The 14,185-nt window shown below is 39.5% G+C and overlaps 2 protein-coding genes across 2 annotated transcripts in view; both read left to right on the forward strand.

Annotated features, from left to right (window-relative positions):
• The window catches only part of kek5 (kekkon 5), a 92,750-nt gene that overhangs the window by 51,547 nt on the left and 27,018 nt on the right, over positions 1 to 14,185 (forward strand). The gene's annotated exons all lie outside the window — the stretch shown is intronic.
• LOC136343545 (uncharacterized) lies at positions 12,469 to 13,956 on the forward strand. The gene has a single exon (XM_066290324.1). The coding sequence runs from the start codon at positions 12,489 to 12,491 to the stop codon at positions 13,827 to 13,829; it is 1,341 nt and encodes a 446-aa protein (XP_066146421.1). The 5' UTR covers positions 12,469 to 12,488; the 3' UTR covers positions 13,830 to 13,956.

The following is a 14,185-nucleotide window of genomic DNA, read 5'->3' on the forward strand; positions in this document are numbered from 1 at the left end:
CGAGGCCCCGGAAGCTAAATCTCTCTTCGGGAAGTTCTCACTTCCTTGCCTTTTCACGACTTAATAAGGCGCCAACTTTAAACTGATGAAAAACAATAATTTCCAATCAAAATCGCTCCCCGTAGGCCAATTTGAATGTTGTCTGGAACCGACTTTCGTTTCGGCAGGAAAAAATGTGGATATTGGATTTCGTTTCCGCGGAATTAAATTGCGTCTATTCTATGACAGGGAAACAAGGCATTTTGTTCTCCTCTGTGTTTCCCCTCCCCAGTTTGCAGTGTTGCTGTGGAGGGACGGAGCTCGGCATCTGAGGGCTCAAATTGAACATAAATTATTACAGTAATGTTGCTACGACTTGCAAACAATATGTCGGTCGGTATTGTTGAAAGATTGAACACAATTTTCGCGCTTGCAAATTGATGCATAAATTAACAGACCGGGCCGAGGCCCTTTGATTAAACGTGATGCCTCGAGGCTGGGGCCGATGTGGCCCCAAGTCCGATAAAGAAACGCGACCACGTTCCCCAAATAATCCGGACTCGTAGTGCATCTTGTACACGAATATATTTTAAACTTTGTTTGCTCAGATGTGACCCCGAAGGCCTTCACGACATATAAAGTTTCCGCCGAATTCGCGAACACTACCAAAGAGTTCAGTCAGAGATCGGTCGACAAATTGTGTCATTTTATAGGTTTTCCGAAAGCCAATTTAAAATCCGAGCTCTTTGTTGTGGCACATTTCCTTGTTACCAGCAGGAGTTCTCGGCCGAAAACAGGAAATACACCCAAATCCAGAGCTTTCGCTCAATCCCTCAATTCATTTGAACACTCTTAAGGGCTCAGTTAATGATGATCTCGAGACTGTTGATTATTTTATGAGACCAATACCTGCCGCTTATCGGACATTGGCGGGGTTTTTTCCCTTCGTTTTCTCGAGCCTTTTAGGCACGTTTAAAAATTAATTCCCATTTAATGACCATTCGACAGGCCTGAGACCAGTCGTAGAAATCCTCTTGAATTATAATACACATGTCGAGATCTTCGAAGGGAACCGAAGTGGTTTAACCTGTAGCTGTCAAGCGAGAGAGTATGGTAAACGATGGGATGTTGGTTATATAGTATACCAACAAAGGCTTTTATCTTATTAATTTAGGGTGATTGTGATATACAGGGTATTCATTTAACAGCGCCTCGGAGTCCTACCAGTTTATTTGCGAATTCATAAAATAATTAATTAGGGGCGGCATGTGAGGCTGACGGAGGTAAATTTTAAAATTAGCGACAACCCTATAGGGTGTCCCGGAAAAGCAGGGCGCCGTAAGGTGTAATTTTTTTTAATGGGACCGCCTGCACTTCTTTCACGTGGTTAGATCCTGTCTGAATCCGGTGTTGATTCCTAGATTTGTTTTACCTTGGGGAGGCAGAGACGCGAAGCTATGACGTTTTGAGAAAAAATTTAAGACCCCAGCGGTGCATCATGGAAAAATTCACGTCGCGATTAGCTTAAGGCAGATTTTGATAATTACAGGATCGATTCTCATATAAGATAGCCTCCACACGCCCCAATACTCATTTAGTTGAAAATACGCACAGGGTGGTCACAATAACAACTTTGATTTGCACCATTTCGAGTTTAATTTTTGTGAATTTTCGCAAATAGGATGGAGGGTTTTTTACGGCGTAAAACAAGGGAAAATCCAATTTTCTTCATTTCGATGTCTAATAATGTCATATTTATCTTAAACGTTAATGCAGCTGTTAATTACCCTCAGTTTCGTGTGAAATACACCAGCTAGCAATAATAATAATTACTTCTTGTAATTTTGACAAAATTATGCTCCATAACTGAGAGTCCACTAATGAGAGTTTCAGTAAAAAAGCGACATTTATCAATTAAAAAATTCGTTATGAGTCGCATCGCTTTGAATAGTAATGCAGGCGTGTACTCTTGGCGGCATGCCCTGCAACACATGATAAATATCCTCGTGGGCTATTTCACTTCGGGCATCAAGGTAGTGTCCATACTATTTGGAGGTCTCGGCACATTTCGGAAACGAGAACCCATCGCGTCCCAAATATGGTCGATAGGTGGTAGGTCCGGTGATTGCGCAGGCCAAGGCAGCTTTTCCAATTGTGCTTGTTCTACGTAGCCTTCGAGTAATGTTCGCAGTATGAGGTCTTCCATTGCCTTGTGGGAAAATGCCCTTTGCTAAAGTCTGCACGAAGAGTGCTGATACTGGTCTTGGGACATTGTTAACGTAGCGACCCGCGTTTGGGGTGCGTCGAATGAACACAACAGAAGATCTTTGATCAAGACCTATCACACCCCAAACCATAACCACCAGGTACATCAAGGCTCTATAGTGCCTTTGACAAAAATGCAAATTTCTTCTTTCACCTCGGTGTCGTCTGACCCTTCACCGACCATCACTGACCCACTAACAAAACCGCGTCTCGTCACCGACGACAATGTTGTTTCACTGATGATTCTAACTAACTCGTTCTTGACCCCAGACCAATCTGGAAAACTGGTATTGTGCAGTTAGTGGAAGCCGCAGATTTGGGCGGCATGGACTGCTTCTGTAAGCTGTCGCCATCAACTCCTGACAGGTCCGGACTCGCCCTCGATCTACTGATACAGACCTTGTTTGAAACCGATCATCGGCGGCCATCCATCTGAGAAGTCGATCTTCGCGTTCATTGTTAAAGTTCGTCGTAAAAGGAAGTTAGGAACTAACATGGGTCGTAGAAAGGATTTTACCCTGTGGAAAAATGTAGGCGGTTCCATTAAACAAAAAAATACATTGTGAGACCCCCGCTTTTTGAGACACCCTGAAGATTTGCCAGCAATTTCGAAATTTACCTTCATTAGCCTCATTCGCATCCCCATAATTGATTTTTTGCTGGAAACACAAGTAAACCCACAGGGATCCGAGGGGTTGTCGAATGGACACCATGTATTTTAAGGATCTCTTTTCCAAATCCGTTCACGACTCTCTGGAAATTGTTCCCTTCCAGCCACATATGCCCCTAATAGAATGATAATAGGCGTGATGTTTCGGGTTATAAATACATCATTAATAATCGCAGGGAGAATATTGTGAGCGAAATGCGTTTAAACTTGCGGTTTAGGGCTGCCAATTTCGTTGCCAGTTTACGTGCAATTTCGCACGCCATACGGCTGAACGTTCCTGCCAGATTTCGGACAAATCTTACTTGTTTACACTGCAATAATTGCTCCATCCACAATGAAGGTTTGTATATACGCCATTGTAGTTACGAACATTGAATAATTCTTATGTGCATCACAACTGGGATACGCCTTTAGGTCTTGACCGTTGTGTTCCATTTAATCTCTAATATTTTCCTAAACTAACAAGGATGCCCTTGAGCCTGAGCTTGACGTAATGTAGGGGAGGAGTTATTGCAGGACAAAAGCTATGGGGATAATAGAAATTTCACGTCGTTCGGGACAGTCCTACGGCGGGGAACATGGAAATTTGCGTTTTAGTTTTCAATGCGCTCGATCAGGGATATTCCCACCTATTATCGTTTGATCGCCTGGAACAAACGTCCAAAAACCCAAAGAGCGCCAAAACTGCATCTGAACGAAACAGAGGCGCACTTCAGAAAACGGCGTCGCGACGCTTTGCAGGTTAAAATTGTACTGAAGGTTTCATTCGCCATTGTCAAGAAACTTTTATTTTTCAATTTCTATTACTTAATGTCCGTTTCTCTTGGATTTACCTCAAGGTCTTCTTATCCCAACCAGTATCCTCTTCATTCAAATGTCACTATATTCCTTTCCCGCCTCAATTTAAATACATGTGTCATCTAATCTAACCGGGACAAACATCCGTGTTTTCCATAGGTATTACCTAAAAACAAACCCACGCAACGGGCCCGCAATAGCATAGAAAAACACATTTTATATATCCCCTATGTCGGAAAACTCATCTTGGGGTGTCGATCGATTTCTAAATTTGTCAGACTTGACGCCCGATCAGAAACTTCCGCTCAAGTGGGCATAACAGACCGGTTATACGACCGATCAAAGTTAATTCTGCTACAATGGACAGAGAGGGAAATTTATGTTACATGTGGGCATGAGATATTGCCAATATTAAAATTTGGAATCGACTGAAGGGCTAGAAATACATTAGGGTTCAATCATAAAGTTTGCTGGGAATTAGATATACTAGAGAGTTCAATTATAGAAACTTGAGTCCCCCAACGGCAAACCAAGGATGCTTCTGCTATTTTTCAATATAAACTTTTCTAGACGAGTTAGAGGCGAACTTAAAGGAAACCCTAGAGGATATATCTGTGCATATTTCAATAACTACATTGGACGATTTTTCGATTTGAGGTTTCTCTTTTCAGGAGTATCAACTTCCTTTCGGAGATTCCGATTCTTCGAACTGAAAAGAAATGGAGTTTAATACACAAACACAAAACACTTTCCTTTAATTAACAAGTCTGAAGCTCTTTTATTACATTTTTCTATACCAATGTAAACCGTTCTTTATTAATGGATCAAACTGCATATGAGGTTCCATCAAACTGCTTTTGAGAATACAATAAAAGTGGCATATGGCGTTCTAAAACGCTTTATACGACACAGTTTGCCGTGTTATCGTGACCTCAATTTTTATCGATTGCAGCGAAATGAACTAATTATATTCCACGATTAAGTGTGGTTTTATTTTGCCACATCAACTGTAAACATAAGAGGAGAATACTTGATATAATTACTTCATTTGACCTTACCATATCAGGTATTAGTGTATTTAAGAGAAAGAAGAGAAGATATTATACTAAAACTAGATTAATTGAAAAGCAAATTTCTATCGCCATATTATCAAGAATGCACTTTCTGCTTCTTGACAATATGGAGAATTAGGTCGTTCCCTTAATGACAAGAATTGCAACTCTTCCTAACTGCAACTGGACATTTTTGAGATTGAATTGAACGGTATAATCGTCTCAATGCAAGCAGTTTTCGTTCTTTGGTCGCAACACTTGGTAAACCCTTTTGATGTTACTAGACCCAAACGACAGTTCAAAATTGCGCAATCTCAATTAGCCACGAAGCGGCGTGGGAAAAGAGGCGTTAGGGATTTAGAAGAAAATCTATTTTGCTGTTATTGTCATGGAGAATTATTATGACGGAAAAGAAAAATAAACTAAAATGAATTTTAATGAAAATACAAAGCCTTCTCGAGTCGACTGAGTAGTTCCTCGCATATTCAGAAGATACTGTTTACTTCAGACCACACAAGAACTTATTAAATAGAAACGACCTTGTCCATCGCCATATTGTCAAGAAGAAATCCCAATGGTTATGACAATATGGAGAATGAATGATCGCTTGTTGTGTTTTCTTGAAGTAAATATAATTGGCTATTTTAGTAGCTTCAGCCAAAATAATTACTAATGAAAGAACCTAAACTAAGCAACCAAGTAAAGATACACTTCCAGATCATTAGATATCACTCGCTAGAGATTTAAGGGGAAAAGTTTTTTCCACTTTCTTTTAGCTAAGTTACAGCAGAAACGCTTTCTCTTAAAGGTTAATAGCTCTATAAAAGGGCCCCGATTATACTTACCTACTTTCCGCGTCAAATAAATTAAGAATCTACAGAAAAAGTTGGACAGAGTGTAATTAGGTTCTATAATGGTGTTTTATTCAATAAATCTTTTTCTTCTTGCTGATGGTACAAGGATAAATTACCTTTTTGCAAAAGAAATTTTGTGATTAATCATAAGGGTTTGAATGGGCTTTCTTATTTTAGAAGGTCGTCTGAAAAATGTGGAAATTGAAGCAACTTTATCGTACTACTGTGGATAGTTTTTCTCCGACGTCTTGTAAAAGTAGACTCTTGCAAATAACTAGAAGCCGAACGAGAAATCTATATTTCTAGGAAAGAACGATCAGTGCTCCATAAAAAAGTTTAGCTGGAAAAGTATCGCCGGGTAGATTCGTCGAGCCAAACACCTGAAAAATTTGAGATAAACACTACAAAAACCTCTCCATGGTTTTCATCGATGCATCTCCAATGCAAATGCTCCATCTTGAATTCATCTTTTTACAGAAAAATATATCCGTGGGACGTCCGAAATGAGATAGACATGCATCGGGTGGAAGTGTGCTATTCGGGAGAGTTAATTAGATATAAAATGCCGTCGCGGTAATGAGTAAAATTCTATGTTCGAGCTATCTAAAAGGTGACTAATCTCGTCACCTTATAGAGTTTCCATGCCATTACCCCCAAAGAGCGTATTCAAGGCCGATTTTCACGTACGATTAGGCATCCAGCCTATAAAATTCGACACCAATCAGATATGCGGATTGCATTTAGGAAATTATTATTTACAGGGATGTTATTAGGGTGAATAACGAGCGCCCCCGTGAACTCATCCATCACAAACGCCATCAGTTTGCTATCTCAGCATCCTGAAATATTCCATAAAGGTCCATAAACTGATTTTTTATAGGAGGATTTATTGCTGCAGAAATTCAGTCTAAAGAGAGATATTTTGCTGTTTAGTTTAGATAACGTTAGAATGCTCTCGCTCCTCATAATATGTGAAATTTATTTGGATAGAGTCGGCACGACAAGAAATCGGAGAATAAGCAAATCAAAATCAGACAAACAGTTTTGTTCCCGGGAACGTCTGTGGAAGCAAATTTAATAATGGAGGCATTCTCTTCTTTAATTTTTTAACAGCGGAAAATTTCCATAATAAGACGGAGTAAATTCGCGTACTTGAGTCCCGGGGCGTACTTTTACCGCTTTTGTATTTGATCAATACTTCACCCTGCTTTTATTTATCCTTCGCCATAGCCTTAAAAGATGTTTGCTCTAAAACTTCGCCATAGCACATCGATCAAATGCAATATTAAAAGATGAATAGCGCGATATTTTGGGTAAAGTACGCGACAAATAAAATATAAATGGATGGAGCCGAAGGGATAGCTTCAGACCGACCCTCGTGAGAAGCTTTATGTGGCGCTTTATAAAAGACGTTAGACAGATGCCCGTTTTAAATATATCTACAGGAAGTAGGGTTTTACCTTATTAATTTGCTCCCGCATTTCCTTTTTCCGTTCGATTAAATTATTCAGGCTTAAATCTTAATATACATCTGGTAGATAATACGTGCATAAGGCAAAAAGAAATTATTACCCCACCGTTTTAAATCCTGAATTTAACTTAGCTGATCCGCATAATCCAACCAGAATATTATGCTATGCACATAGTACATGAAATGGGACAGGTTTTAACTTGACAAGGCAATTTAACTTGAGAAACCTTTTCTTACCCGTTTCGGGCAAAAACTTTGGTTCGCCAGAGTGTACAATGTATTTTCATAAATCCTTTGCGGGGAAAACTTTGACTATTAAAATTCTATAAAACCCATCCGGGGAAAGGTGTATTGCACGCGAGTGGAGCGCATTTAAGCCTCATCTATTCCAACGACGGATTAACAGTTTATCGGAGAATGCAGGAATGGGTCGAAAGAATCTCCGAAGAGATTTTGAAAGCTCACGAGCGGCGCTGCCTGATTATGGAGTGCTTTCATCCCGATTCATGATTGAATGGGAATTGTTTAAAAATCGTGAGCTTTGTTCTGCTAATACTCTATTTGCCGTCTGGTTTTTAAGTCGCAGGAAGGTAAAAATCATGTCTTGATCGCAGTTAAGTTCAATTTCTCACTTGAGCAAAGCCGGCCGATGGCTTAAAAGCTAAAAAACCAGTCAATTTTTCTCTTTTATCGTTAATTTGCGAATTTTCGGCAAGTAAATCACGTTCCCCGTACTATCAAGAATTGATTCTTTACTTCTTGACAGTAGGGTGAATGAAATGTGCGCACTCACTACACGTTAAAAACTTTTTGAAGCCTCCGTGAAGCTTTTTTCCTTGAAAATTAGACGCTTTCTCGATAAGCGGATCTAACGTCCGCGTAGTTTTAACTCCCGGATAATTAATCATAATTAGTGCAAACAAAACCCCAAGAAGTAATTCCACTTGACGACGGCCGCAGACCCAAAACCTCTTCATTTTCGGGCTGTGTTAGCCGCCAAGAGAAGGCATTACTTATTTAGATCAACGTTCCGGCAGAAATCCTAATAAACAAAGACTAAGTAGCCATCAAGTCTCCGAGGCAATCAGTTTTCTACATTTTAAATTAAAACTGTCACACTACCCGGGCGAAGCCTTCGCAGCATTTCAATAGGAAACTCCTGGCATTAATTGAAAAGTATCCATTCCATGGAAACAACTTAGTTAAGTTATTCGACAAGACGAATTTCCAGCATTAAGGAATTTTCATTTTAAGTTTTGACACCCCTGCTCTGATAATATTCTTGGAAACATCATAGTTTGCGAGCACGAAGACGATCAAGACAGAATTTATAAATTTACAGCGAAGTTTCATATTCACCCTTCAAAGAGCATCTTGCGAGGCATGTGCGCGAACCCTAAATTCTTCCGAACGAGCATGTCAAACAGATTCCTCGCCCTTTGAAGTCGGCGCTGCCACGTATTAAGGCTGTAATTAAATGGGATGATGGAAAAGAGTACGGGAGGCGAGATAATAATTAGCATTACCGAAGGAAGTTAATGACAAAAGCACGTTCTAGACTATGCGACATTTATTCACCAAAATACGAGTTTTACGGGCCATTTTCCTGGCGAAAATTCGCTATCGACGTCTAATGGGCCGAAGTCCGTGTTGCGAATCCAAATAGCGGTGTGGCGTTAAATAACGCTGGAGTTCGATAAAATTTTATGATCGTTGAATTATGATGGTCATACCGTGAGGCCGCATAACGAAGGATACATGTTTTCGCAGCCTGAGACTCCACAAAGTGATATATCTGAGACGTCCCAGGAAATTCCTCTCGCGTTCGCCTTTTTGTCCACTTTTCATTGTCGCAATAACAATTACATCTCATGGCATTACATTTCCCAATGGAACATAATTTTCCAAGGAACATAAAGTGGTAGATTTATAAGGCTACTGCCGTAGTACTGGCACAGCTGTAGAAGACAATGCGTTTGGGGACGAGTATCAAAATTTGCCAACTGTCACTGAAAGACTGATTTATTGCGAAAAGGATATCAAACAATGGAGACACTCGGGCGAGAATTTATTGTGTAACTTTAAGCTCTAAGTGCTAAACGGTTTATGAATGAAATGAATAGCAATTTGCTCGTGCAATTGCCGCACAATAGAAGAGAGAATCTCTCTTAAAAAAGCATTTTTGAGCGAGTTTGCTTCATACATGAAATAATTCTGCTCATTTTTCTTCGGAAGCATCACCACCAGGTTTCGGTGAAAATTAAAGAGAAAATTACTCTAAATTAACGTGAAGTCGAGGTATTATAATTAATCTTAACAACATGATTCCGTTCCATATTTCGCCGGGTGAGTCCTGACCCAAACTTTTCATTTCCAACGCAATTTGTCAAATTAAGAAAAGTTTTCCTACTAAACGGTACAGAAAACGAAACATTTCAGTAAACAATTCCCCTATCGTTGAGAGAGGTTTAAATTAAATTAAAAATCACTCAGAAATTTTTGCCGTATGCAATAAGAATCAGCGTTGAGGCTTAGATGCCCGCAGGCCTAGAGAGGAAATTTTGTTGAAACTTTTGTGGCCTCCTTCAAAGCGTTTTCAGAGATGCGCAACTGATTGCACGTGAATTACTCTAGTGGCCCCACTATGGAAAACCAGGTTGTGGCCTTAAGTGCCTCTTAATTCAATTACTCTCAAAAGATTAAATTTATAAGACAGGAGGCAGAGCAGAGCTCTTATACTAATCACCTTTCCCGGCTGCGAAATGAAAATTTGTTTTAAATTAGCAAAGATACGTAGAGTCTCCTTTAAAATAAAAAATTACGCTCATTTTTCTCCAACTTTTGCCTCTGCTCTTTCATCTTGCTTTTTTTAATATTAAAACAGCGGAACTTCGTAATAGCCGTATTAATATTCCCTTTACAAATCTCGCACACCGTAACGTTAATGTGGAAATTAGTGTCAAGGGATCTTTTATTTTTCGCTCGACATCAGGGGAACATGACAACCATAATATGTGAGCCTCTTTGTGTTTTATTCGGCAGTAGTAAATGAATTTACGTTACCCTTAATAGTGCATAACTCACCGCCACCATCACGTCAAGAATAGTTGCGAATATTCTTACTATTATGGTGAATTTGTTTTTACATTGACTTAAAACATCTTGCTTTCTCGGAAAAGTTGTCCAAAGCAAAGCTACCAATTAAGAACCTGAAACGGCTTATAATTACGTGAAAATCAGCTTGATTGAGGTCTTGACGAGCATTGGGAACAAATACATTTCGCGTGGCCTTATAAATCTCGTAGGGGTTTCTGTGTGACATGGGCAACAACGCTGAATATTTCGGCCAATAAAATTGATCACAACTTCCTAATGTGGGCACATCATAATACGGAGTCCCTTTACGGTTGATCCGAGCCGGCCACAAACCGAGAAACAATATTCACAAACGAAATCATGTATAACCAAATGCTTTCCGCCCTAACAGTGCAAACAGCATAATAAAGACGTTTCAAATATAGGGAATGTAATTTCCGGAATAGACCCATAAACCTTTTTCCTTTCCGAAATTCCTTGCTTTTGCCGAGGCTTATTCACTTAGTTCTGGAATTTTTAGTGCAAGAAATTTCATCAGACGGGCCCGTAACTTCGTCCTGGTTTTTCCCTGCTGTAAGGGAGGTATTATTGAAATATTTCGTTACCGTATATGAATGTTTTAGTGGATAGGCCGTCGAATTTATAACTCTAGATATTACAGTGAAAATATTTAATTATTTATTTTCTGCCCAAAATTTATAGGCCTGCCATATTCGCAATGATCCATGAATAATGGATTTTTAGAAGGGCGTAATAAAATTATGCTGCATGTTGAACATATATCGTTTACACTTTATAAAAGAAAATAAATCTTGAGGAGTGAATTTTATGGGCTAACACGCTGCCAACTTTATGTGGCCATTAAATAGTTCGGTAGTGCGGGACTAAAATTTTTCAAACAAAAGCTCTAACAGTATCTGTATTTTATAATTCGTGCCTTGCAACCCGAATATTCTCTTCAAAACGCTTGCCTGCTCAACCGTCACAGATTGAGTAAATAGCATTGCCAACCGACAATGCGACATGAGCAGGAAGAAAATCAATTTTCTGGAAATAAATTATTTTACATCTGGGATGTTCTTGATTGTAGCTGGGCTCTCAGGTAAACACAGAGTTGTCCATTTACCTCAAATTAGGTTCAGGAGATCGCTTGACCGCACACGGAACGGACCCAAATGCAATCAATAAAAGGGACAGAAGGCTAGTGATTGGATTACAAATGCGATTTTTAAAGTCGGTAGGTACACCGTGTTTCGGCCAAAGGAACATTATTTGTTTTGAAATAAGTCGGAAATCTGGGTTTTGTATTAAAATTGCCTTTCCGTCCACCATTTTGTAGGGAAATTGCCAAGAGAAATTTTGTGGATGAACAAATCCTCGTCTGGCACTACAAATTGCCGGTGATTTTATGGCGTTCCAAGTCTAATTAGTATTTCCCCTGGCTGAACTACAAATATTGTCCTAACCCAATTACCACTCACAGATCGCCCTGACCTCCTCGCCCTCCCCCCCCTCCTCCCCCCGCAAACAGACATATTGTCGGTTATTTTTCATCAATATAATTCACTGAGCAACTAATAAAATTACGCCGTCCAATATAGCCTCAATTTACTTCCATATCGCATTAAATTCTCTTGTGGATGGATAGTTACATTACTCGAGCTCTCCATATTATTGCGATAAAATAATTACCAGCATAAAATGGAACAAATATACCGGACTAGCCGAGTGTAATAAATTGCTTTTTACGAGCAAAAACCCGAAATTAAATCAGAAATTAGGTCATTACTCTCTTCGTCTAAGATCCCGAAAATCCAAACTTTGTCTAGATAAATGAGTAAATTAACCCATAGTCATATGAAAGAATGGCCCATAAAAATCAACATGTGTTTATTTAACTTCACCAGAAACGAATTATTTGTTTGAGCTACTGTAGCCAGCCAGAACCTACTTTAATTACGCTCTGTGACAGACCAGCTTAACATTTTCTGTTCTTGTCTAGCAACACATAATGAACAAACGCAACTACATAACTTATTTTATAGGTGAAGGTTGCACAGTGGTTGGAATATGAAATTTTAATGGTCGTTTTCTGAAATTGTATACAGATTTGAAAATTTGTGCCAGAAATTATGAACGAGTTGAGGACGACTAACACTCGCTAATTAATCTGATGCGTCATTCACTTGACGTAAGAAAATGCGATAGCATTCCCTTCGGACACCTTTCCACAAGGCACCCTATGAAAGTTAACACCAGTGGTAAAAAAACATAAATTACTGACAGTTAAACCTGCATCTGTGATGTATCCAAGTCCATTTTACATTCTTTTATCCGTTCACATATTCTCGATTAAAGCAGAAATCGAAATTCTGTCCCGAGGTATCGATTACGTAAAAGACGACGACATCGCCATGATCTTCTACGTCAACGTTAAAAACGTAGGCAAAAATGATTTGGAAATTGCCGTTAACATGCTGCACTGCTGCGAAACCATAACTCCTGATGAAGAGAACTGCAATTCCATGACCCTTATCGGGAGCAATATAAGGATACTTCCCTCCAACAGCGTGAAGAACCTCACTTTGATTTACCCGAATTTGTACTTGTTCAACCGCAGAGGCATTTGCTCCGTTCGAATAATTTATCGCAACCGCCATAAAAAGAGAGAAGTCAGTACTGCTATTCACTTTGACACCACAAAATTTCATTCTGGCTATGCTAAAGGAAAGAAGCTCCAGTGCGAGACTGTAGATTTGAATTTCCGAGAGAAATGCAATCCTGTGGACTGCTTGATTAAGTACTCAGGCACTATGAGCTACTTCAATCCAGAGTCTAGGAGGTGTGAGAAAGTGCCTGTGTGTTATTCAAAAATTTGCGATGGCTGCACTCCTGGTGTGGTATATTCCCCCTACAGCAATGAGTGCGTAGATCTCAACGCCCCAATTTCAAGGAAGGATTTAGAGAACATCGAGAACAAACAAGGAAGGCAGCAAACTAGTATGATAAACGCTATTTGCCATTATGGTAGAGTAACTGAAAGAAAAAAATGTTTATGCAATGAAGATTGGACTACCAGTGCTAGTGATGAGGGCATGTACGAACCAGGAGTGGCTCAGCACCACTTGTGCAACATTCAGATTGGTGACTGGAACTGCGTTAATAAGACCAGAATTCGCATTACAATGATACTAATAGTCCTTCTGGCAATTACTGTAATATCAAAACTGCTGCTTCTTATGTGCATTATGACCTGGTGCTACAGACACTTCAAGAAACCCGAAAAGACTTCTCCTCTGCAACTTGATCCAGAGATCAAGTCTATAATTTTGTCTGAGAACCTAGATTCACTGGATAAATGCTTGTGCCACGAATTACAATATCAGAAAGGTGAAATGAGGCAAAAAGACTCAAATTTACAGTCAGAAACTGTGAATCTGAAGTATTATCCTTGTTCTCCCAGTGCGTTTTCAAACATAAGAACATCCTCTGGTTCCACGAGATGTTCCAGCAAGACTCTGCCTAATATCGATATGAGTAATACATCCACTTCCGACACAATTTCCTTTCCTCAAGGGGATAGTTCTGAGGATGATGATAATAATGATAGGGAAATGTTCCTCGATGATGACGTTAGTAATTAATTTGCCCACGGCGCTTACTATGAGGTTGACTGCTTGGAGGATTAAGGAGGAGGTGGGAAAAGAAGAGGATGAACATGGAGATTAATCGAGAGGAGGTTCTTCGGATGACGTGCCTCGAAAGGGGGATTTGCAGTCGATTTTAATCATGAAATAACTTTAATAAATTTTTGATTTGAGCGTGAAAACAAAGAGGCAATTTTCGGTTTTAGGCGTTCGGAAGTGACAGGATTTCTGAAGGCAAAATATTATCCCACAAAAGCAAACTCAATTTCCATTTTGTATCTCTAACGGCCTTCAAGATCTACGTACTGAAAGTCATGCGTCAGGGAAGATTCATTCACCATAATATCAAGGAT

Source organism: Euwallacea fornicatus, chromosome 15 (genome assembly GCF_040115645.1).
Source record: "Euwallacea fornicatus isolate EFF26 chromosome 15, ASM4011564v1, whole genome shotgun sequence".
Taxonomy (NCBI): domain Eukaryota; kingdom Metazoa; phylum Arthropoda; class Insecta; order Coleoptera; family Curculionidae; genus Euwallacea; species Euwallacea fornicatus.

Excerpts from the sequence above, each read along its gene's own strand:
- LOC136343545 (XM_066290324.1), top strand. The coding sequence starts at position 12,489 with ATGTATCCAAGTCCATTTTACATTCTTTTATCCGTTCACATATTCTCG.